This window comes from Zeus faber (assembly GCF_960531495.2).
Source record: "Zeus faber genome assembly, chromosome: 22".
Classification (NCBI taxonomy): Eukaryota; Metazoa; Chordata; class Actinopteri; order Zeiformes; family Zeidae; genus Zeus; species Zeus faber.
The window spans coordinates 17,977,546-18,003,374 of record NC_137209.1 but is presented as its reverse complement, the minus strand read 5'-3'; the positions used below and the strand labels follow the sequence as shown (position 1 = coordinate 18,003,374).

Genomic DNA, 25,829 nt, shown 5'->3' with positions numbered 1-25,829 from the left:
GGCTCGACACCAGTCAGCCATAACACTAAAACCACCGCCAATAACCACTAATATTTTAAGCTCCCCCTGGTGACGCCAAAACAGCTCTGACCCATGGAGGCATGGACTCCACAAGACCTCTGAAGGTGTCCTGTGGTATCTGGCACCAAGACGTTCGCAGCAGATCCTTTAAGTCCTGGAAGTGGAGAGGTGTGGCCCCCATGGATGGAGCTTGTTGCTCCAGCACATCCCACAGACGCTCCATCGGACCCTAACCCCGCCCATCCACAGGATGTAGAAGAAAACGTGATTCATCAGACCACCACCTTCTTTCATTGCTCCATGTTTCAGTTCTGACGCTCACGTGTCCATTGCAGGTGCTTTGGGTGGTGGACAGGGGTCAGCATGGACACTCTGACCGCTCCCATACGCAGCAAGCTGCCATGCACTGTGTGTTCTGACACCTTTCTATCATAGCACCATTCACTTTTTCACCACTTTGTGCTACAGTAGCTCTACTGTGGGATCGAACCAGACGGGCTAGAATTCACTCCCCACATGCATTAATGAGCCTTAGGCGTCCATGACCCTGTCGCCGGTTCACAGGTCGTCCTTCCTTGGAGCACTTTTGGTCGGTACTAACCACTGCACACCAGGAACACCCCACAAGACATGTGGTTTTGGAGATGCTCTGACCCAGGCGTCGAGCATCACAATGTGCTCCTTGTCCAAGAGGCTCAGATCCTTACGCTGCTTCAACACATCAACTTCAACAACTGACTGTTCACTTGCTGCCTCGTATAATAATAATATATAACAGTGTATATATATATAATATATAACAGTGTATATAATAATGATATATAACAGTATATATTTATTGATAATATATAACAGTATTTATATAATAATATATAACAGAATATATATAATATATGTATTTCCCACCACTTGTCAGGTGCCATTGGAACCAGGTGATCAATGTTATTCACTTCACCTGTCAGTGGTTTTAATGTTGTGGCTGATCTGTGTATACTGCTAACCAGTAAAAATGTCACAAACACAAGGAACTGTACTTATTATTATAATAATAATAATTATTATTATTATTGTTATTATGGCCTACTAATAATTATACTAGACTTGCAAACGATTCATTCCTAGTGAACAAATCTTTTCAATGACTTAGGAGCCTGGAGTCACTGACAAAAGAGTGGGTGAAGGAACTGAAAATAATGAGCGTGGACTAAATGAAGGCAAAAAGGTCCAGGCGTTTGGCACAATTCATGCTGATCTACACTTTCCATTCCACCAAAAATAAATCATTAATAACAATATCGTAGTTCAATGATTGCTGTGAGAAGTTAATTCGCACTCCAGAGCCGAACGGACCCTTCTTCCCCTGCTCACCGCGCGTCGCACCAAATTAAACAATCCAACAAAGAGCGCGAAAATTGAACGACTCTTTTGACTGAGCGACTCGTCAGAAACAAATCTGAAATGTATTCATATATTTTGAGTGGAATTTGAAACATTTTCACAGCGGTTGAAGAGCAGGGGTTTAGCCAACGCGGGCTGACGCTGAGCTGTAACACTTGTGGTTCCAGAGGTTCCTTCCTGACGAAGAAGCAGGATCAGGCGGCGAGGAAGATCATGAGGTTCCTCCGACGCTGCCGACACAGGTGGGACTCGCCCTTTACGTCCAATACGTAACTTATGTCGTCATTATCCATATATTTAGAAACCTATCCCCCCCCCCCGCAGGATAAAGGAGCTGAAGCAGATGAAGGAGTTGGAGAGGAGGGGACTCACCACCTGAACATCCACGCTTCGCCCCTCCACCCAGACCGGTGAAGTCCTTCCCTCTTCGCCGCTCTGTCGCTCTCCCGCGCTGCGTCGCCCGCGTCCCAGAATGCACTCCGCCTCGGCGGCCGTCTCCTATCCGAGCGTTTGGGAGCGAGCCTCGCCGATAATAGCATAAACGAGTTCAGTCACATCAATATCTGTATAAAAATATAAACAAATATATACGATTAAATTATGAATATATTCAAATCTAACTATATTCTCAACAGTTGGACTTTTCAATGTTTATATTTATTGCAGCATGAGCTGTTCTTTGGGTGCACGTGAGTGTGTGTTTGCGCGCGTGTGTGTGTGTGCGCGCGTTGTCACAACCTCCTTTCAAAAAGCTGAGAAACCGAAGTGGGTGCGGCCCTCGGCTCCGCCCACCATGAAAGGCTGCTGTTTTCTGGTTGAGTGAGAGCCCAAACAAGCAGTAATCTGAAACCAGACGGTTTATTTGAGGAAAAAAAAAAAGCGGCTTGGGCTGTCTCACAGAACACCAACCGGCCGGACAGACTGAGAGGGCGCTCGCTTGCGGTGCATCGTGGGACCAACACAACAGCAGTGTAAATAATGTAAATAGCCGTAGAGGTCGGACACTGATGACATCACAGGTCGCCGGGACACAAGCTCGACGGAGCGGCGTCGGCGCCGGCCGCACAAAAAAAAAAATCTGTTTTCAGATTCCTCGCCGCCGCTTGATATTTTTTGACGTTCAAACGGCGTCGGAGGAATTCCTACGTCCGTGTCGTTCCAGTGCCGCTTTGCATGAGTTTGTACCTCTTGTTTTTACCATTGAAATAGAAATTGAAGGATATTATCGATCTTGTCACTGAAATGAATTACCGCTGTTTATTATTTCTAACTTTTTAATTTGTGTCGCGTCCCCCACCCCACCTTTTCGCTCCCCTACGGTTTCTGTAATTTATTGATGAGCTTGTCACGGCAACGGCTGCATAGCAAGACTATGTTTGGAAGGAAATAAAACATTGACAAAAAAACAATGTGCGATGTCAAAGGTCTATTCATTAAATCGACAGCAACATCGACGTCACAATGAATAGGACTTGTTCATGCGACTCCAGCAACCTCCACATCGTGAGTGAGGAATGGGGCGTGTTACCCCACGAGAGATTCAGACACTAGTTCTCTGTCTGGACGACAGGTGGCGCTGCTGTCTCGTTCACAGAGCGGTGGAAATCACTGCGTGCGTGCGTGCGTGCGTGCGTGTGTGTGTGTGTGTGTGTGTGTGTGTGTGGGGTGGGTCGAACAGGTATTATGTGGTGGTGTTGTTTGAATGTTTTTTTGGGTGAGTTTTAAAGGAGTTTCGGGCATTAAATGTTCACTCTTAAGAGTTTGGTGAGTTGAAACCTGTTTTCAAGGGAAGGGAGGGGGAGGGGGAGGGGGAGGAGGAGGAGGAGGGGACGACGACTAATGGAACGCAGGAAATAAATTATCTCACCTCTGTGTCAAGCTCGTGTGTGTGTGTGTGTGTGTGTGTGTGTGTGTGTGTGTGTGTGTGTGTGTGTGTGTGTGTGTGTGTGTGTGTGTGTGTGTGTGTGTGTGTGTGTGTGTGTGTGTGTGTGTGTGTGTTAAAGGTAGCCAGCCAAACAGCCACATTAACGGGACATTGGGATCTTGAGGACACAGGTCCGAAGTCATCAAAGTCATAGATGATCCCAAACAATGTTTTTAAAGACTGTGTGTGTGTGTGTGTGTGCGTGTGCGTGTGTGTGCACGGACGGAGTCGCACTGTGGGAAGTAGGACCGGCGGTTCCTCTTAGAGAGATGTTGAGGTCCCAAAAACAATGATGTCACATCTCCCTCTCTTTCAGAGATGAAAGGCGAGGACCTGAACAGCCTTTTCTTTCCCTCTGGTTCTGGCAGGAATAAAAGAATAAAGGAGAGGTGTCAGGTATCACATGACACCCCCTCTCTCTCTGGTATTTGACACCTTGTTCAGAGAAGAATAAACTACATGTCACCTCACACTCCCGCTGAGGTGGGAAGAAAGACGGAGGAGGGACGCAGGATTCCGGTGCCAAAATACCTTTCTACCGACAGATATTTAATAAAAAGGGAAACGGAATCCTGCTTCGAGTTTCCACCGGTCACACCGGTCCACCGGTGTTCAGCGCTGCCAAAAGGTTTATTTGGATGGGAAATGCACGACGTTGCCAAAGCGAATGGCAAAGAAAAAAGTGAAAAATAGAAACCAACAATTCAAACATGAAAATGTAACCGTTGAAAAATGTTATTAAAAAAGTTGTGCGGAAAAAAATACGCAAGTAAAGACAAACTCAAATAAAAGTAGAACATTTTGAGATTGCTGTGTGTGTATATATATATATACACACATACATACACACATCTGATTCCATAATCAAAACTACAAAAATGAAAATTCTTAAAAATGTGTTAAATACTAAAATTAACTAAATAATTAAGACAAACTAAAATAACAATAGAAAATATTTATATAGCTGTTAACACACGCACTCGCACGCACAAAACGATAGACATCTCTATCAATGGGAGCGATTGACCAGATTCACGGTTCGTCGCCCGCCCCACGTCACTCACGACGACCCACCAATCACTGCCACGCCCCTCCAGCAAGGGGCGGGGTTTCGCTCGGACGGGGCGGGCCAATCAAGCGGAGGGGCTCCGGTGTCCCGTGCCAGGCGGCGAAACAAACACAGCGGGGAAAGTTTGCAGCGGGTCCGTTGGAAGTTACGGTTCGAGGCAAGAAAAAGTTGCAGAAGTCCGGTTCGTCACCGAGTCCCCGACGCGGGGAGCGACGCGACGGAGCGAGAGGAAGGAGGAGGGAAAAAAGAGAGAGAGAGAGAGAACTCGCTGTGTTTGAGGGACGGAGGAATGTAGCCTGTGTGTGTGCGCGTGCGCGCCTCTCCTCCACCGTCCCACCGGAGCTCTCCGTGCCCGCCCGCGGCGCACTCTGCCCGGCCTCGCACCCTAAGGCGCCCCTCCCGGAGCCCCGGACCTGGAAGAAGAGGGGGGAAAAGAAAAGAAGGTAGAAGACGCGACCGGGCGAGGCAACGGGTCGACGGGGAGAGAGAGAGAGAGAGAGAGAGACAACTCGCGGAGGGGGGGGGGGGGGACGTCGGGGGAACAACCGGGACGTTTTAGGGAGCGTCGCCCTTTTTAAGTTTTTGGGGTTTTTTTGTTGGTTTTTTTTCCTCCTCTTCGGGGGGGAAACGTTCGGGGAAACCGGGACGTTTTAAGGATCCACCCCCGCCGCAAACACACCCTCACCCGCTTGGAAGGAGACGTCGGGGGAATCTGGACGTCTTACGCTTTTTTTTTTTTTTTTTTTTTTTTTTTAATGTTTAACTATTTATTTAGCTCCGTCAAAACAATTCTAACAGTGTTGTTTATTGTAGTCAATTTATTTAACGCCAGGTTCACGCTTTAAAGTTACAATTTTGATAATAATAATAATAATAATAATACAAAACAAAGCAAAAGCCACTCGCGCACCGATGCAGCGCGTGCGGCAGGCGACGCGCGCGCCCAGGTGACGGGGGTCACGTCTCGCGCACAGCGGAAACGCCGGTCCGGTGATCGATACGTTCGACCGGGAGCGGGATCGATACATGTGCTCCGTGCGCGCGCCTGTGTGTGTTTTTCCTCCTCCTCCTCCTCCTCCTCCTCCCCCCCACGGAAACTTTGTCCACTGACGGGGTTTCCCCACCACCACCACCACCACCACCACCACCACCGATGGGCCGCGGGAGCGCGCGCGGCATCTCCGGGGCCGGCGCCGGGGCCGCGCTGGCTCTCGCGCCGCCACTGCCGCCGCTGCTGCTGCTGCTGCTGCTGGGCTTCCTGTCCGCGTGCGGGGCGGAAGAAGGTAAGGCGTGAGAGGCGCCCGCACTTCCGGTCCGTGTTGTTCGGGATCCCTCGCCCGGGTGGGATCCGCTCTCCCGGTTTTTTGTTTCGCTCGTGACAGGCGAGGCTCCCGCGGCATTGCGACGTCATTTGTTATTATAGTCGTTGAAGTGGAGGAGGTCCGTGTCAAGATTTTCGGATCCGACTGGAATAAACAAACAAGCATTTAATGACATAACAGTAATAAATACGTCAGGTAGTTTTCTATTTACCTGTTTTATTTTTTATTATTGCCTTTTATTTGTTTTCCTATAATTGTGTATAAAAGAGTGGTTGACTTGATGCGTAACGGTTTTACCACTTCAGCTTTAATGTCTGAACCAATATTGGAGCTGCAACAATTAATCGATTTGTTGCCGACTATGTTGATTATCGATTAGTCGTTTCGGGTCATCTTTTAAGAAGAGAATTTCCAAATCCTCTGATTCCAGCTTCTTTAATGTGAATATTTTCTGGTTTCTTTAGTCCTGTATGACAGTAAACTGAACATCTTTGGGTTGCGGAGCAAAATGAAACATTTGAGGGCGTCGCCTTGGGCTCTGGGAAGTGGCGTCCGACATTTTTCATGGCCCAAACAGGTAGTCGGTTAATCGAGGAAAGAGTCGACAGATTAATCGATGATGAAAATACTCGTTAGTTGCATTGGGTATAAAGTGTGTTTGACTTAATGCACAGTCGTTTTATCACTTATGACGTTATGTCTGACTCAATTTTAGAGCAGAATTGATTAAACGATTAGCTGCCGACTGTATTGATTATGAATTACTCATTTTGAGTAGATTTTTTTTCAGAAGAACGTTTCCGAATTTTCCGAAGTCCTGGATGACAGTAAACTGAATACCTTCGGGTTGTGCAGCAAAACCAGACATTTTGACGGCATCGCCTTGGGCTTCGGGGAGCAGCGATTGACATTTTTCATGGGCCAAACAACTAATCGGTTAATCGAGAAAATAGTCTACAGATTAATCGATAATGGAAATACTCGTTAGTTGCATTGGGTATGAGGTGTGTTTGACTTAATCCACAGTGGTTTTACCACTTAAGAAGTTTTAATGTGTGACTCAATATTAAAGCTGCAACAATTAATCGATTAGCTGCCGACTATGTTGATTATCAATTAATCGTTACGAGTGTTTTTTTTTTTTTTTTTTTTTAAAGAACACTTCCGAATTCTCTGATTCCAACTTCTTAAATGTGAATATTTTCTGGTTTCTTCAGCCTTTTATGACAGTACACAAAACATCTCTGGGTTTTTCGCCTCGGGCTTGTGGAAGCGAAATCGGTTAATCGAGAAAATAGTCTACTGGTGGAGGGATAATGAGAATACTTGTTAGTTGCAGCTCTACTCAGCCACACAGCAACACACCCAAACTGGTTTTGTTCATCCTTGGAGGGAATTGGATAAATGACAGATCCGTCTCCTGCTTTGCTGCCACCATCACAACCGCCACAAAGTTCTTTGTTTGGCCATTATAAGAGGAATACATCGCCTCCTTGTTATGTACTGATATAACACTTACTATAATACTCCAATACCCAATATTCCCCAAAACACACGGCTCCACAGTCGACCTTTTATCGTGATTAACTAATTTAAATCGATGTCAAACTCATGTTCACGGCGCGATTCTCAAGTTTTACTAACGCCACAGATTCCCATACAGTTCCACTTTGTGAACCAGCTTTAAGTGAGAACAGACATCTTATGTCTGGCATGAACCAAGGGGCTCTGGCGCGTGACGTGAAGCCTTTCCTTGTCCCGGACGACTTTTGCAGATCTTGAGGAAACCCTCCTGTCTTGGGGATCGCTGGGAGCGCACGCGCTCGTAAACTCCCGCAATCAGTCCGGGCTGGTCCGGGCTCCCCTGTGAGCGCTGCGCCGCCAAGTCTTCCAGCGTGTGCACCGCTGGGAGGGGCGGAAAAGGGGCTTTAAATGTGTCAGGCAGCCTATTTGCCGGCGTGCCGCGCCCCGAACGCTCTCAGCCGCACTCGGATCGAAACAAAGCGGTGAATACGGGTCGAGACCCGTGTTCGTCGGGCGGGGCCTGAGAGGTCTTTTTGAAGCTTCTTACGCTTCTCTTTCGGATGTGAATGACCTTGTTTTGTGTTGTTTTTTTTAAATGCGTGTCTACGTAGTAACTTCTGCGCTGTGACGGCAATCAAAGTTTGACGGGCGACTCGACAAGTTGTTGACTGACGCGGCTAAATTATGCCCCCCCACACCCCCCCACCCAGAAAACCGCGCCATTATAAGAGCGGACGGCCTCTTCTTGCCGGCGGCGTAATGACTTCCTGTCAGAGATCAGTCGGAGAAATGATCCCGCGTTTGTCCGTGCGATCTCTTCAGAGGGTCAACGGCGATAACATTTTAACATTTAACATTTTACGATGCAGCGTTCCGTTCCCACCGCGTGTTGTGATTGGATGAGAGACGTACCCTGTGTGTTTATATTGGCAGAATAGTGCCGCGCCACATCGGTGACATTCACTTCATGAAATCAATTTCAAACTGCCATGCTCTAAGGGTGCCGTAGCAACAGTGTTTTTTTTTTTTTGTTAGTTTTTTCCCCCTATTTATTTTTTTATTTTGGCAGAAGATCAAATTTTTCTTTTTCCCCGACGGTAACCCCCTCCCGCTGTATGTTATGGCGTAAGTAAGTTGATTGATGTCAAGATTTCCCGACACACGCCTCACGCCCCGGAATGTCGCGCTCTCTCGCTCTCTCTCTCTCTCTCTCTCTCTCTCTTTCTCTCTCTCTCTCTCTCTCTCTCTCTCTCGTGATAGATAGATAGGGCACGGTAGGAGTACAGAAAGCCGTTGCTTTTGGGTCGGACCACACTTTGTGTTTCTGATCTGACTCGGAGACGGCTGATAAACAGCGGCCCCGGATCTCGGCTCAGATTGTCTATCTCCTGGAGGATTCCAGTGGCGTCAGGAAGCGCGGCTCCGTCTGGGTGGGGGCGCGTCGGTCGCGTGCCGTCTGAGCTGGAAAGGGGGTGAGGCGGGAGGAGGGAAGTGGAGATGAGGCGGGGTGGTTCTTTATATCGATCCCTGGAGGTAAAGTGACAGCGCTGAACAGCAGAGTGCGTACAAACGGAGACGGGGTGCGAAGTGTGTGGACGTAGAGTACGGGCTACGCAAGCAGTGGATTGTAACACACACAGCGGGTGCAGTCGAAATGCGTGAACGCAGCCGGACACCGGTTTGTCTGAAGGAGAGACTCCGTGATACGGAGGAGAAGTGACCGTCAGACAGACAGACAGACAGACGGGTCTTTCTTTGAGGTTCGGCGGATTCTTGTCTGTTTTCAAATCCCAAGAAATGAGGAACATCCTCACTCTTTCATCCTCAAATCTCCTCATAGGAAGTAGGATTTGGTCTGTGTGTGTTTGAATTTACGTCTTCGCTGCAGCCAGATTGACTCACACGGTTTCCATTACAAAACAGCAACCAGTTGCTGTACCGGGAAGCTAATTTAGCGATTATCGAAATATAAACATTGTGTGTGTGTGTGTGTGTGTCTTTTTTAGTGGTGTTCAGACATGTCTAAACATAATGTAATAATGCTTCACTTTACATTGATTTTCACATCAAAATGCTGAAGCCGTTATTTCACATGTTCCATCAGAATCTGTTCCTTTGGGATCCGGGGAAGTTGGCTCTGTGTGTGTGATGGAAACATCAGCCCGGCGTGACCAGATCCAGGCGGGAAAATAGCGACTTTAAACAACCCGTCGTGTCCACAACCTGCCGCTGATGTGATCTGATCTGAAGTCAGTCACAGGAAACATTAGCATATAAAACCTGAGAGCTACGCCGTGAAACAGCGGTACCTTCAGAACTCCCGTCAGACGCTTTATTAGAGGAACAGTTCGTCCGTTTCCAACCCGGGCCTTTTTTAAGACGTTGCCTTCCATCAGTCCACGCTAAGAAGCGTCGCCGCTCTGCCGCAGCTCGGCACCGCGCTTCAAACGTTTCAGCCCGAAACTGGACCCTCGAATCCCCTCCTCCTCCGACGCCGTCCCGGGGGGGGGGAAAAAACATGCCGGCAAGCCCCGCGGTTTCATGCGCACTTTGGCGCTCCCGCGGAATGGGCTCATCCGCGCCGGTGAAACGGGAAGTCGCGCCGCTTCCCTCTGGCAACCTGCTGTGGCCAACCTGACACTCTGGATGTACCGCGGCAATTGTAAAATGCATTTTGAAATGAAATGTGACACTAGTGTTAGCCATAACTTGCCAAAAAAATAAATACAACCAACACATGTAGGACAATACTGTGAGTTTCCTGTGTTTTGAAAAGGAGATTGGGTTTATTTTATTTTTAATTTTAAAGGCTTAAACGTCTGCCCCATTAGCAGCAGAGTGGTAAGTTCCATGTCCTTTAAGAGTTCCTCCCGGTTTGGAGCGAAAGTGACTGAGATGAAGTTCACGTCGTTGTCGTCACATGACCGGAGATGTCGAATTGCTGTCTGTCATCTCTCACACACACACACACACACAGCCGGCATTCCTCAGGTGCTGTGAAGCAGAGCGGCGGAATGGCCGCTCGCCTTTCACGCTGTAATTTAACACACGCACATTAAACAATGTAGGATAATTAAAGCAAGACGGAATCGATTTGAGGAGGAAGAGAGGACGAGACAGACATTAATTCCTTGTGTTCACACACTTCAAAACGAAACTTGCCTTACACACACACACACATAAATAAACACAGGCATAAGTAAACACACACACTACTAATCTTCCAAAGTAAAGGATCAATTCATCTTCTCTCTCCTATCACAGGAAGTGATCGTGTGTGTGTGTGTGTGTGTGTGTGTGTGTGTGTGTGTGTGTGTGTGTGTGTGTGTGTGTGTGTGTGTGTGTGTGTGTGTGTGTGTGTGTGTGTGTGTGTGTGTGTCTGTCCTCAACCATGAAACGCGCGCGCGCGCACACACACATACAGTGTAAGTGTTGTGTAAACATCCCTCTTGTGTTTCCATGGCGATGTCTGCCTTTCCTCATTATGGGCTGTTATCACTTAGATCCACTGTTTACGCGCGCACACACGCGGTGGGTGGCCGGAGAATGTGTTGTAACTGTGTAAATAATCATTTAATTGTAAAGTTTGAACCACGTGCACTGCAGCGAGATCTCGATTCAACTCAGTATGGATTCACCTTGATGTGGACACAGAACAAATACCAAAATAATATTTAAAAAAAATAAATAATAAAGAAATTTCAATTGGTGGGCGAAGATGGTGGTATTTAATTTAAGTGGGAAAACGTATCTTCTTAGTTTTCATATCTTTTAGGTTTATCCTTCTGGTCGACTGTTTATTTCATGACTGTGCGGTTTATCCGTGGGGTCATTTTTTTTTTTCTGTTTTTATTTAGGGTGCATTCGTTGTTTATCGCCATATTTTCATTTTGTATTTTTTTTTTGCGTGTTTTTCCATTTTCTCTCCAACGTGCCGACCCCTTCTGTCCCTTCCAGAGGTCGTGATGAACACCAAGTTGGCGACGGCAGATCTTCACTGGGCGACGTTCCCAAATGATGAAGAGGTAGCGCGAGACACCGTGTGTGTGTGTGTGTGTGTGTGTGTGTGTGTGTGTGTGTGTGTGTGTGTGTGTGTGTGTGTGTGTGTGTGTGTGTGTGTGTGTGTGTGTGTGTGTGATATAATTATTTCTTTTTTTATTGCAGCCATAACATTTTCTTTTTATTTTCGGGAACCTTCCATTTGCTTTGGAAACCCATGTTTCCCGGGGGCGGGAGGGAGGGGGAGGTGTGGTCACCCATAAGAAGGATAGCAACAATAGCTGTTACCCTCTCCTTTTCTCTCCCCATCCTTCTCTTTTTTTCCCTCCCTCTACCTCCCTCCCTCCCTCCAGTGGGAGGAGGTGAGTGGTCTCGACGATGACTCCAACAGTGTGAGGACCTATCAGATCTGCAGCCTGGACAGCTCCTCCGCCCACTGGCTGCGGAGCGGCTGGATCCCCCGCGCCACCGCCTCCGTGCTGTACCTGGAGATCCGGTAGGTCCACGTCTGTCTGTCTGTCTGTCTGTCTGTCTGTCTGTCATCAGGAGTCCATTCATGTCTTTAATACATTTGAAGAAGTGAAAAACAATTTGCATGTTATTTATTTCTTTCTTTATTGTCTTCCATTTTGTTCCCTAGTTTCACCATGGTGGAGTGTTCCAGTCTTAATTCCCGTCAGTGCAAAGAAACGTTCAACGTCTACTACTATGAGTCCGACACCGACGACGCTACACACACACACCCTGCGTGGATGGAGAACCCATACACCAAGGTACACACACGCACACTACGGCTGTGTGCCGTGGTGACACTTTTGTGCCTCGTTTTCTATTAACAGGCTCGAAGTTGACATATTGGTCAACAGCAATGGTTGCCCGGTTGTCCCGGGCCCAGTGGCATCACTAGGCGGGCGTGGACCGCGCCGGGGGACACCATCGGAAGGGGGTCAGAGACTTTCCCAACAAGTGAATAAGGGACGCACCCATGAGTTACCGCACCAGGTGACACCAACCTAAAGCTGCTTTCACACCTGCACGAGGCCAACCCTGAAATTACCTGGACATTACCCGGAGGAGCGGTGTGTGTGAACGCAAATGTCCTGATCACCGAGCGTAGCTGCTGTGTACTCCTTTCTGCTTCCTTGTTTATTCCTTTCCGCTCTCACGTTTAGATTACGCCCAAGGCATGGAGTATCAACTCCAAAAATACGAGTCGGTAGCCTCCGTCCGCCATCTTGGGTGTGTTAAACTCGGCGGCGTCATTGCGTCACATCCTGCCTCCGCCCGTCGTCTCAACCGACCGGATTATTTCCGGGTGGTGTAAACGCGTCTGACACGGACAATCTCCGGGTTGTGAGCTACATGTGAGAAACCAGCTGTGGTGACGCCACTGCCCCAGCAACCAGATTTGGGCCGTCGCCACCCATCCGTTGCCTTGTCAATCAGCGCGGTACACCTTGATGAATCTCTGGCTTAATCTGCTGATCTCACTTAAATATAAAATGATTAAAAATTCTGTAACAATTTTGTCATTCTTGGGAGCCAAAGGTTATTGTGGGGCCCTGTTGTGTGTGTATTTTAGGTTAAATTTGTGTGTGTGCGTGTGTTCAGGCAGACACGGTGGCGGCGGACTACCTGCTGCGCCGCGGCGGCGAGCGGCGCTGGAACGTCCAGACGCTGCGCCTGGGGCCCCTGAGCCGCGCCGGGCTCTACGTGGCCTTCCAGAGTCAGGCGGCCTGCATGGCCCTGCTGGCCGTCAGGGTGTACTACAAGCAGTGCAGCAGCACCACCCGGGGCTACGTCCGGTTCCCCGACACAGTACCGCACACTCTGGTGGAGGAGGTACTACAATCAGGGTTCTTGCCAGGTCCTTCGGGTGCTTGAATTTCATCCTCAGAAATTCAAGTACTGGATTACCTTGAAATAGCCCCCCTTTTTGCCGAAGTACAAAAAACGCGATCTTGGAAAACTTGTGATATTCCTCCTGATTTTGTTACGTTGTTTTGTTTGATTTTGTTGTGTCTGTGTGTGTGTGTTTTAGGCCCAGGGTGTGTGTGTGGAGAATGCTATAACCGCCCCGGGGGAGCACGCCCGGCCTCCCAGCATGCTTTGCGGCGAAGACGGTCAGTGGATTGGACAGCCGAGCTCCAACTGCGCCTGTCGCCCTGGTTACCAAGCCATCCAATCGGAGCTCAGATGTCGAGGTGAGGACCAGCGTGAGCTTTTAATATTTTGAGTGAGGACATTGAGAAGTGAGGACATTTTGGCCAGTACACACACACACACACACACACACACACACACTGACAGAGGAGTGTGTCTACAAAAAAAAGGCTCAAGATGAGACAGGCAGACGGACAGTCAGGGAGGAGCTTCCTGTTTATCTGTGTGAGGTCAGAGGTCACCTGACTGGAATTCGGAAGTGTTGCCCTGGAAACCGTCAGGGTGAACTCCTGGCAGTTATAAAATTTCTGCTTTGTGATTAATTTCGGTGTAAAAATGAACCTGACGTGTGCACGCACGCTTTCTCCTTTTGTTCTTGGAGCACACACACACACACACACACACCCTGTTGCTTGGCAGGGGACAGTGGTGATGACATCACGCCACTGGTTTCCACTTCCTGCAGAAGCCAAGGTTATTTCCTGTTTCATTGTTTTGACTCCAGTGGGCGAGTGCTCCTGTCCCGTCCGTCTCCCTCCTTTTCTCCATCCCTCTCCACCGTTCTTTGAGCTTTCGTCTGTTTGAAGAGCGGCTTAGCGTGCTTAGCTTAGCATGTGGAGACACGCGCCGAGGATTCTGGGAAGTGGTTCACTTTCAACTACAGCAGAACCCCCTCATGAGCACCACCACCCCCCCCCCCCCTCTCTCTCCACAGCCTGTCCATCAGGTCAGTTTAAGGCGGAGTCAGGACTGGGTGGGTGTGTCCCGTGTCCGGCCAACAGCAACACTCTGATCCCAGGCTCCGCCTACTGCCCCTGCTCCCCCCGTTACTATCGTGCCGACTCTGAACCGCCAAATGTGGCCTGTACACGTAAGTGTCTACCTGTCTGTTTTTTTTTGTTTTTTTGTTTTTTTTCTGCCTACCTGTCTCACCTCTCCGTCCTCTGGCCCAGGCCCCCCGTCCAGCCCCCGCTCCGTAGTAACGCAGGTCAACGGTACCATGGCAACGCTGGAGTGGAGCGAACCACTGGACGGCGGAGGAAGGGGAGACTTGCAGTACCAAGTACTGTGTTTGTACTGCACCAAGGTACACACAGTACTCCACGTGTGTGTGTATGTTGCAGGTGTGTGTTTGTGGCCTGTAATGACACTGTGAGTGTGTGTCCCAGGTGTGTGTGCCGTGTGACGACAGCGTGTACTTCCGGCCGGCGCAGCGCAGCCTGACGCAGCGCCGCGTGGTGGTCTCGGGCCTGAAGCCGCACGCTGACTACACCTTTACCGTCCAATCGGTGAACGGCGTGACGGCCCTCAGCCAATCAGAGCCTGCCTCTCATACGGTCAACATCACCACCAGCAGAGACGGTGAGAACACACACGTAACTGAGTGTAAATTCTAGTCTGTTGTAAATAAAAAGTACATAGATGTAGTAATAATACATTTTATTTTCATACGTGAAATGCAGTTAAAGTGCTTCAAATTAAAACAATAACATGTGAAGTGGATCCATGATGCTAACAATAATAAAATATAACATTCTGTTGACACTTTAACAAGAAACTAAGAATGAAACAAGCTCACTGAGTGTGTGTGTGTGTGTGTGTGTGTGTGTGTGTGTGTGTGCGTGTGCGTGCGCGTGCGCGCATGCAGTCCCCACACCGGTCTCAGGGCTGAGGAAGACCACGGCCACGGAAAACAGTCTGACGCTGCAGTGGAACGCTGATTCATCACCGCAACACACACAGTCCAAGATACTCAACTACCAGCTGCGCTACACACCACAGGTACACACACACACAAGCACTTTATGAGGGTGTAGTTGGTGCATTGTAGTCCAAACAAAAGAAGAAACTGGAACTGACAGTAGGTTGTCAAAGTAAAAAAAAAAAAATTAAATAGGAAATATTACCACCAGATATGTATACAACAGTATGGACACGGCTTACAGTGGGTGTTATTAATGCTGTTTTTGTACGTCCGTACGTACGTCAAATATTTTATTTGCAACTTGTGATTTCCTGGGATCCAAAAAATACAAATGTCTTTATTTTGTCAGGTACATTTTCACGTACAAGGAATGTCGTGGTCAAGATGGCTGCATTTCTAAACAGACAATTTGTATAAAAAGCAAAACATAAAATAATGAAAAACTAAATATCTTTCTTAATTGTTGCTCATTTGACAAAAAGTTTTCCCCGAAGCATTTAAGTCATTTCAGAATCTTTTATTCGGGTCTTTTGATGTGCGATTATTAAAAAATACAAATCATGACAACGTTGCTGTTAAGTTCATATAACCTTGTATTTCCTCCGTCAGGGGGAGCTGGAGGCCGCCCAGTGGCAGTACCTGCAGACGGAAGCTCCCTGGGCGGAGCTGAGCGGCCTGCAGCGCTCCACCCGCTACAGCGTGCAGGTCAGAGCGCGCTGCCAAGCGGGGTACGGCAGCTTCGGCCCAGCAGAGACCTTCTCCACCCTGCCCGAAGGTCAGCGCACACCCCACCAGTTAGCGGGTCGGGCGTGGTTTCAATTAAAAAAAAACACACAAAGCCTTTCTGAGACGTTGGTTTAAATGAAGATTAATTAGTTGCAGACGAGGAAGTCCTGGAGGCCACGCCCCTTCATCCTAGATCAGCTCTGATCGTCCTTCTGGAAATCTCTTGTGTTTTGGTGAAGTTGAACCAACTCACTCATAACTTGAACTGGATTGATCGTCCGTGCTCATGTTTCCAGAAAGCCAGCCCCACCTTGTGCTCATCGGCGTGATGGTTGCCATGGGGATACTGCTCCTTCTTGTCGTGACCGTGGTGGCTGCGTACTGTTACCGGTAAGAAGTGACACACACACACACACACACACACACACACACACACACACACACACACACACACACACACACACACACACACACACACACACACACACACACACACACACACACACACACACACACACACACACACACACACACACACACACACACACACAGGAAAACTCCTTGCGACCTCAATTAACCTTTCGCCCCTCCCCCAGCTCTGTCTGCCTCTCTTTCTGTCTCTCTCTCAGTCGGAGGAGGAGGGCACGGGATTCAGAAATGGACAAGCACGGACAGTACCTGATGGGACAGAGTGAGTTGTGACCGAAAGCGACTCGGCGCGGCGGCGCGGAGGGCCGGGTGGGGGTTGACGCGTGCTGTTCTGTGTTTGGTTTCCATAGCGATGAAGGTGTACATCGATCCCTTCACGTACGAGGACCCCAACGAGGCCGTGCGGGAGTTCACCAAAGAGATCGACGCCTCGTTTGTCAAGATAGAGGAGGTGATCGGAGCAGGTGAGGGCAGAGGCCGGAACGGAGCAGGTAGCGGTCGGTGCTAGCTCGTTAGCATCCACACTTCTCATCTCCACCCTCCTTCCCCCCAGGGGAGTTCGGTGAGGTGTGCCGCGGCAGGTTCAAGTGCCCGGGGAAGCAGGAGTGCTACGTGGCCATCAAGACGCTGAAGGGCGGCTTCAGCGAGCAGCAGCGCAGCGACTTCCTGTCGGAGGCCTCCATCATGGGCCAGTTCCTCCACCCAAACATCATCCACCTGGAGGGCGTGATCACCACCTCCTGCCCCGCCATGATCCTCACCGAGTACATGGAGAACGGGGCGCTCGACAGCTTCCTCCGGGTGAGAGACGGGTTGTCAGAGAAACAGGGTGTGTGTAGTGTAGTGTGTGTACCCTGGAGTTTACTGTGTGTGTGTGTGTGTGTCAGGTGAACGACGGGCACTTCACCACCATCCAGCTGGTGGGGATGCTGCGTGGCATCGCGTCGGGGATGAAGTATCTCTCCGACATGAGCTTCGTGCACAGAGACCTGGCGGCGAGGAACATCCTGGTCAACTCCAACCTGGTGTGCAAGGTGAGACAGCCCGGCTCACCCGTCTGTCTGACCATCGGGGGGGGGGGAGAACCTTAACCTCATGTTCTGTCTCTCTGTGTGTAGGTTTCAGATTTCGGCCTCAGCAGATTCCTGAGAGAGAACTCCTCTGACCCCACCTACACCAGCTCCCTGGTAACTGAACCGTTTCCCCGCGTAAACAGATGATTTACTGGTTATCTGCATGAACTGACGGCAGCTAATTACCCCGTCTGTGTCTCAGGGAGGGAAGATCCCCATCCGCTGGACGGCACCAGAAGCCATCGCTTACAGGTCAGTCATATTCAAATGTCTGTAATAAAAAAAGTTGTTTTTTTTAACAGAATTCCTTTTTCTAATCCGCTGAGTCGTTCCTTCGCCACAGGAAGTTCACATCGGCCAGCGACGTGTGGAGCTACGGCATCGTGATGTGGGAGGTGATGTCGTATGGAGAGCGGCCATATTGGGACATGAGCAACCAGGACGTAAGACACTCCCCTCCCCGTTATGTGCGGCGCGTAAAGCCGTCACCTCCTGCCCGTGTACCGCGCGGTGAATCCTAACGTGCTTGTGTGTGCGCAGGTGATCAACGCCATCGAGCAGGACTACCGCCTGCCTCCGCCCCCGGGCTGCCCCGCCCCCCTGCACTCCCTCATGCTGGACTGCTGGCAGAAGGACCGGGCCAAGCGGCCGCGCTTCTCCGCCGTGGTGTCGGCGCTGGACCGGCTCATCCGAAACCCCGCCTCCCTGAAGAGCGGCCAAGCCAACGCAGCCGGGTGAGGACCTGTCTCGCCCGCCCGCGCCCTGGTTGTGCCAAATCCCCTGATCACAAGGATGAGTTGTTCATTATGGATATTTGAATATGACTGACCTGTAAGCGATGGCTTCTGGTGCCGTCCAGACGACGGGAATCCTCCCGCCGTCAGTTCATGAAGGTGACTCGTGGGCCAAGCTGCTGCTGTGGAAGTCATTTAGGCTTGTCCCCCCCCCCCCCCCCCCACAGTGGGGGAAATGTGTAAACACCCCGCACTCCGCTTCTGTTAGCCAGCAAGCCGTTCATTTCCCCTGGGCCACAACACCCGCCCACAACCGGCACCGGTACATTGTGGCCCCGGGGAATGAGACACAGCGGCCAATACAGCGCTCACTGGCAAAAGGTCCAGAAGGCTCCGTGTCCGGCTCACATCGCCCCTGCTGCGGGGAAAACCAAGCTTAAATGGCTTCCCGGCCTGGCCACGCCCCCTTGGCCCTACACACAGGGAACATGAGGTTAAAGCTCCTGTTCAGGTCGACACTCAGACGCCACAAACATGTTTCACTGGACGGAGTTCGTCCTCCTGCTACTGGATCACGACGACTTCACTCTACAGACGTGAGCATTTAAAAAAAAGTCTTGGCAGTTAGAACAGTTTTTGGCCGTGTACACTGTAGAACGACAGGACGCAATCAAGACATTTCAGAGACGCCTGCGATATCTGGCGCAATCCGATCGATGCATCCTCCACATTGAGGGAGGAGCCGTGGGCTACGCGCAGTACTCACCCCCACCCTCTGTCCAGGTCCTCCCATCCTCTGTTGGAGCAGTGGATTCCTCCTCCTCCGTCCGCCTGCTCCTCGGTTGGAGAATGGCTTCACTCCATCAACATGGGACGATACGAGCAGAACTTCATCCAGGCCGGCTTCACCACCTTGGAGCTGCTGTCCGACCTCAGCACGCAGTAAAACAAATTAAATAAAACGTTTTAACACAAACACATTAGGGACCCTTCAGGAAAAAAAAATTGGGATGGTTTCCACTAAAATGGGAAATCATTTTATTTCGTGTAAAAAGTATTTGGCGGATAAAAAATAAATTGGAATGAGGGAGAAGTGATCGAGGACTTCCTTGATTTGCTGGAAACAAATGAATCATGCGTTTGCAGCCACATCATTAGTCTTGAAAGCCTAAACGCATCGATTCCACGGAGAACACAGCTCCATAACCTGGCTACCTCCAAGGCCCGTTACCGTGGTAACCTAGCCTGCCTCTCGGAACCCGCTTATAACGGAAGTTAAGTCTATTCACCGCACGTTTCCACCCGAGTGTTTCATCGCGTCACATCCCATAATCGATACAGGTACTCCTCGCTTTCTGACCAGTGTGTTGTGTACAATACCACGGCCTCTCCCTTTATATACTCTGTATACATCTCATCACAGGTCTTGTTCCCGCAGACTCAGTAATTGCCACGCCCCTTACCGTGAAATAGCACTATATACACTGTATACATCTCATCACCAGTACTCCTTCATATCCACACAATACTTCTCTAAATGTATGACTGTCCTGTGTTTCCATAGCGACCTGCTGCGAGTCGGCGTCACCCTGGCTGGACATCAGAAGAAGATTCTCTCCTCCATTCAGACGCTCAGGATACACAAAGCTCCGCCCTCCCCTCCCTACTGACCAATCAGGACGCTCCGTCACCGCAGCACGCAGGGACCAGTCACATGCCTGCCTTCATACTTGGACCAATCGAAAGAACTGTGGCGCTGCGTACCTGCGGGGGCGGCCGGCGGTGTTGCACTTCCGGTCCAGTAGAGCTTCACTTTCTGTCCGCTCCAAACCAAAATGTTGCTCCTGCTGCTGCCGCCGCCGCCATTTTACCTGCGGGAGAGGAGAAGCCACCTCAGAACAGGAAACACTGCTCTCCCACCAGGAAGTGTCAACACTCATCAAACTCTCCCGGTTTTTGGGACGCAGCCTGTGACTGATCGATTATGGGATGCATCAGCTCAGGAAACCCAAATAATAATTAATTAATCCAAGGTGGCGACGGGGAGGTTTCTATTCCGTCCAAAGCCTCTGATTGGACGGGAACGGATAAAGGGATTTTATCACCAATTTAAAATGTGTCCTGTCCTGCCTGGAAGGCTTAAGGAACAAGCTGGCAGGAGGATTTTCTTAAAAAAGGAAAAAAAAAAAAAGGTTTTTTCTTGTAACCATCGTGTTTGGAATTCTATGTACTTTCAAATCTTCAGGGAGCTTCGGACTGTGTGTGGTTCCAGTGCGGAGGTGATTTGAACGGGGGGGGGGGGGTTCTGGTTTCCGTGGAAACGGAAACGTTGACAGGAACGGAATTTTTTTTTTTTTTAAGAATCGTAGCACTTTTTCTACCTAATAATTCATGACGACTCTGGTTTTTTGAAATATTTTTCTGGGCTTTTACTGCTCATGGAGAGCGTTGGTTAGGACCACTACGCGGACACAGGAAGTGGGTGGAGCTAGGAGCAGCTTCCTGTGCCCGAGGTCACAGGGGGTCACGCTCATGCACTGCCCGCGGAGGGCAAGCGTCCCATTGGTGGGAGAGTAGAACCAGTGCACACCACATACCAGTACCCTCTACCGCTACACTCCGCCTGTCAATCAACTCAACCAGCCAATCACAGCCCACGGGAGGCTGGGCCATCAGGGGCCCCGTGACAATTAAGCTGAATAACGACAGCGAACCTCGAGCGTGGCCTGACGCATTATGGGAGTTTTTATACCAGCACCGGCCTTCACATTGAAGACTTTTATACTGTTTTTATCATTGATCATATTCCGTTATTGATTCCTATCTGCAGTGTTTGGAGACGGAAAGCGTGGCTGCTCTCTAGACGTAACCAATTTGACATGCCCAACAGTTGGCTCGACCCAGATATCCCAGCATGCCTTTCAGCAACAGCACTACGACAGAAAACCGTTACAGACGTACTTCCCCCAAATGTCTGTTCTTCCGGTGCAGATTCTGCCTCTCGGGAGCCTCCAGACACACTTTAAACCTGTATTGCTGTGTCTGTTATATGTCAAAATATGAATGTTGTTTGTTTTGTTTTTTTTATTATTGTAATACACTACAATGTCCATCATTCACTTAAACTGCCAATCACAATAAAGATCGGTGACACTGTCCGGAACGCCACGTGTCTGAGGTCGCGCCATCAACACAGGCCACGTTAAAATGTTCTTTGAGAAACTTAGCACTCTGCTGCGGCCTCCCACCGTGCTTCAATGCAGTGCAACGGGGAAAAAGTTTAAGTTACAGAGTTTTTCCCTCTCAGTATAACATTAAAAACTCACTGCGTTATTCAAAGGCTGAAACGTCGCATGGAAGCCCAGGGAGAAGCGGCAGCAGAGCGGTAAGTCTCTTGGGAGTCAAGCGTTGAGCGAGGCGGCGCCGCGCACCGTTATAAATGACCGGGGGGGGGGGGGGGAAGCCGTCCTTTTAAATGGCCCCGTTTGTTGTGGTTCCCGAAGAGAGAAGAGGGACGGATGACGGGAGGACGGACAAGTGGGTCAGTGAAGAGAGACCCGAGATGGACAGAGCGATAAAAGACGAGACGGATGGTGCTCATTAGGCTGATAGCGATCGGTGATCAATCAGAGGTCGTCATGGCGATGTGACTTTGCAGGAGTTTCTGTTCATTGTTCCTCTCCCCTCCCCCTCCGAGTGAAGGAACATTAACAACAGAGAATGAATCCAAAACACGAGCGATGAAACCTCCAGTAACTTTAAAAACTGATCGTTGAACCAAAGTGCATCACGCTCATCCCCAATTTATTATTACATCCTAAACACGTTCCTTCATTACACGGAGGGGCAGTCGCTAAATGAAGAACGTCCGAAATGAGACGTGAGGTTAACCAACAGATGTATTAAATGGAAACGTGCAAGTTGCTTCCTCGACGAGCGAAATGTTGATCCGACTGAATAAAGCGTTTAACCCCAAACCGACACACGAAGCATGACGCGCTACACACTGCAAACCAAACATCAAGGTCATACCCCCGCAGAGGACAAACACCACACAATCAACAAGGTTCCGCCAGCCGCCAGATCCTGCCTTAGATGTTAATACTTAAAAAGGTACAAAATATATCAAGGCATAAAAGGTTTGGGAGGCTCTCGGCGGCGCCCCCTCGCATTTAGGGACCTCAACTTGGCGAGAAAAGTGCGTTCGGAGCCTGCGCGTCGCTGTGGAGGTGCGACACCGGACCTCCCCCCCAGGGGGCGGTAGAGAACAGACCGGTTCGGTTCGTACCAAAGCGGCCCCGCCCACCCCCCGTCTGTCCGCCAGCCAATAGCAGCGCTCCGAAGCCCAGGACGCAGAGAGATAACGACTGGGACTTCCTCGTCTCACACACAACTTGAGAAGCGCTCGGGTCAAGGTTGTGTGTGTGTGTGTGTGTGTGTAATTTGAGTCTTTAGAAACATTTGGTTTTGATTAGGAAAGGAATGTGTTGCTAATGGCAGACAGACAGACAGGCCTGTATGGACCACCAGTAGCAGACTGGTTGCACTGGTCACACGCCCCTTCCCACACACTGAGCAACAAGAAAGCAATATGGCCGCCACCTCGACGTGTGTGTGTGGGGTTAATTGGTAGAATAATATTGTGACAAGGAGGAATAAATGAAGCTTTGAGAGAGAGAGAGAGAGAGAGCGCACGCACGCACACACACACACACACACACACACACACACACACACACACACACACACACACACACACACACACACACACACACACACACACACACACACACACACACACACACACACACACTCTAATCCACAGTATCTGCAACTCATTTCTACCAGATAGAGAGTGAGACAGACAGGCAGCGACACATGCAGAGACAGGCAGGCAGAGACCGAGAGCAAGACAGACAGAGAGACAGGCACCAATACAACAATGGCTTCCCTCTCGTGTAGCATTCCTTCCTTGGAGCCAAAAATGTTCCATCACACAAAACCCAGCGGACGGATCCGGCAGCGACTGCTCATTATGTTACACACATCTAAAGACACTTGTACCTGTCTGTCTCCCTACCTGTCTCCCCGCCAGCGTTTCAACTCAGATAAGGCAAGTCTGCTAAAGTAATCAACATACCTGTGTGTGCTTAAGGATAAATGCACATGTAAAGGCAGCTTGTATTATTATGACCTATATGCGATCTCACACACACACACACACACACACACACACACACAGTCTCAAGTGTAGATCAGGTTTCGATAATGACACAGAAATGTACCATGGGTAATCACACACACACACACACACACACACACACACACACACACACACACACACACACACACACACACACACACACACACACACACACACACACACACACACACACACACACACTAAGAGGTCCCGTTGTCCCTGTATGTACGGTGGTACTATGTTAGTGTGTGTGTCTAAAAAATAATGTATGGATTTGAATAACATCTGGTCAACATATGTTAGAACAGACAGACAGGCGGACAGACAGGCCTATCAGGGCTCCTGATTTGTCTCCGTTGGGTCTTAAAAATGTGGGAACTTTAAAAACAGAAATAACCACGGATCCATGCTCCTTTCATCTCTGCGTCCAAACACACGTCAGCTTGAGTCGCCGGAGACGTGGTGCCACACACACGCTCTATCTCCCTCTCTCCCTCCCTTGTTCATTCCTTCTAAAATACGACACAGATGTCGGATGAGAGAGAGAGACACACACACACACACACACACACACACACACACACACACACACACACACACACACACCTTCTGTTAAACATATCTCGCATGTTCTCCGGCATTCCCAAAACACACGACCACGGTCCGCCCTAATGAAGTTTCTCTACCCATAATGCACCTCTCTGCAGCGTCCCATGCGGACAGACAGGATGGTGAATCCGTGGCAGAGAAGATGCTGAACAATGAGTGACACACACACACACACACACACACACACACACACACACACACACACACACACACACACACACACACACACACACACACACACACACACACACACACGATTACTTGACTGAAAAGCAATGTGGCTTCTCTCTCTTTTAGAGGCTTCATTAGATCCTTATGAATAATATTGATAATTCTTCAAATACGTGTGTCTAATGTGAACAAAGTGAAAACGTTTACCTGACGATGTGATCAAAGTGACCATCTTCCCTCACTGGAAACCTGTGTGTGTGTGTGTGTGTCTAATTCAATTTAGCTGCTGAAAATGTCACTTTCTGAGAGCTGGAACACACACACACTAGTGTAGATAATCAATTAGTCTTAACATAGTTCACCTCCTGATGCTGACCTTCAAATAACACACATGTGTAGAAAATCAATTAGTGTTAACATAGTTCACTTACTGATGCTGACCTTCAACACACACACACACACACACACACCCACACACACCCACACACACACACACACACACACACACACACACACACACACACACACACAGCTATGTCTCCACCTTGTGGACAGAGTTGGACATTAGATGCTGCTACAACATCTCACTGAGAAATCTTCCAATTTCTGTCATTGATAAATCCTATTTCATGAGGTTGATAAATCCTATTTCATGAGGACGAATCTTATTTTGCGTCAGTGTCACATTTTGACGACGATCTCGTGAGACTGAGCTGAATAAACATTAGAATTTGCCAGTTTGATATTTCAGTAAAGTACAATTTTGACGAGGCTGAAACTCAAAGGTTTTTTTTTTCCCTTTTCCTATTTTTTATTCTTATTACTTTATTATTATTATTATTTCCCATCGTTGTTTTTGCTCTAACACTGAAATTTGAAGATAATTCATGAAATATGCACCATTCTGGGAGCCTAACCTGCAGTTTTCTTCAAGTAGATCAGGAGCGTCAGACCACAGGCCCGGGGCCCCATCCAGCCCGCGAGACAATTGAATGTGGCCCCTACACGGTGATAATAAATACATGTCTTACTGAGCTACACAATGTACTTCATGATCCGTGTTTGTCTTGAGCCTCATTTATTTTAAAATGAGCTGATGTGACTGTTTCAACAGAGAACCTTCCAAGTTCAGTAAAGTTGAAGTTGTCGTTTGAAAAAGGGGCCAAACTGACGGGCAGCGCCCGAGCGCCCTCCGGTGGCCGCACCGCGCTACTGCGGCCGTCGGAACGACGCGTTCGAAAGCCGCGGAAGGTTATCTAGATATCTCACAATAAATAACTTATATGTTTCAGAACGTAAACAGAAACGGGAGAATAAATCCAGACATGTTGACACCGGTCCCAAAATATCATTGTTTTACTCGATAATTTTACTTTTAATTCCCCGCCCTCTGTCGAGCGCACCGGAGCAAACCCGTTTTGTTTTTGCCCCATGAATAAAATATTTCGCCGTTTGTTTCCTGTTTTATTGAAGGCAAAATGCACTAAACATCTGTGGATTCGGACACTTCTCAGTCTCCCTTTTAACTCAGTTGTATGACTATGTATATGTATGTGACAAATATTCCCTTGAACTTGAACCTGATATACAATCAGAGTAAAAGCAGAATTAACAAAAACAATTAGACTATTTGCTTCCATGACTGTGGTGGTTTTACTTTTACTTATTCAGTTCCAAAATTCAAGTTGATGTGGACATTTTAAGAGAAACATTTTTTACAAAGTTAGTAAAAGTGGATGTTGTGCTCATTTGGAAACAG

The 25,829-nt window shown here is 48.9% G+C and overlaps 2 protein-coding genes across 2 annotated transcripts in view; both read left to right on the top strand.

The window, feature by feature from the left end:
• camta2 (calmodulin binding transcription activator 2) overlaps nt 1-2,808 on the top strand; it is a 33,297-nt gene extending 30,489 nt beyond the window's left edge. Inside the window, exons 25-26 of the mRNA XM_080023583.1 lie at nt 1,587-1,661; nt 1,744-2,808. Coding sequence (XP_079879709.1) covers nt 1,587-1,661; nt 1,744-1,798 — 130 coding nt within the window. The 3' untranslated portion in view covers nt 1,799-2,808. The remainder of the gene's footprint in view (nt 1-1,586; nt 1,662-1,743) is intronic.
• Nucleotides 2,809-5,104: 2,296 nt separating this feature from the next.
• LOC307247572 (ephrin type-B receptor 4b-like) lies at nt 5,105-21,245 on the top strand. The gene is made up of 22 exons (XM_080023745.1): nt 5,105-5,695; nt 11,216-11,283; nt 11,611-11,753; nt 11,898-12,030; nt 12,869-13,099; nt 13,299-13,461; nt 14,136-14,291; nt 14,374-14,507; nt 14,590-14,782; nt 15,069-15,202; nt 15,735-15,900; nt 16,148-16,241; nt 16,448-16,542; nt 16,631-16,744; nt 16,834-17,081; nt 17,168-17,314; nt 17,399-17,467; nt 17,556-17,605; nt 17,697-17,796; nt 17,894-18,087; nt 18,871-19,029; nt 19,652-21,245. The coding sequence occupies exons 1-22, from the start codon at nt 5,566-5,568 to the stop codon at nt 19,755-19,757; spliced, it is 3,027 nt and encodes a 1,008-aa protein (XP_079879871.1). The 5' UTR covers nt 5,105-5,565; the 3' UTR covers nt 19,758-21,245.
• Nucleotides 21,246-25,829: the final 4,584 nt, after the last annotated feature.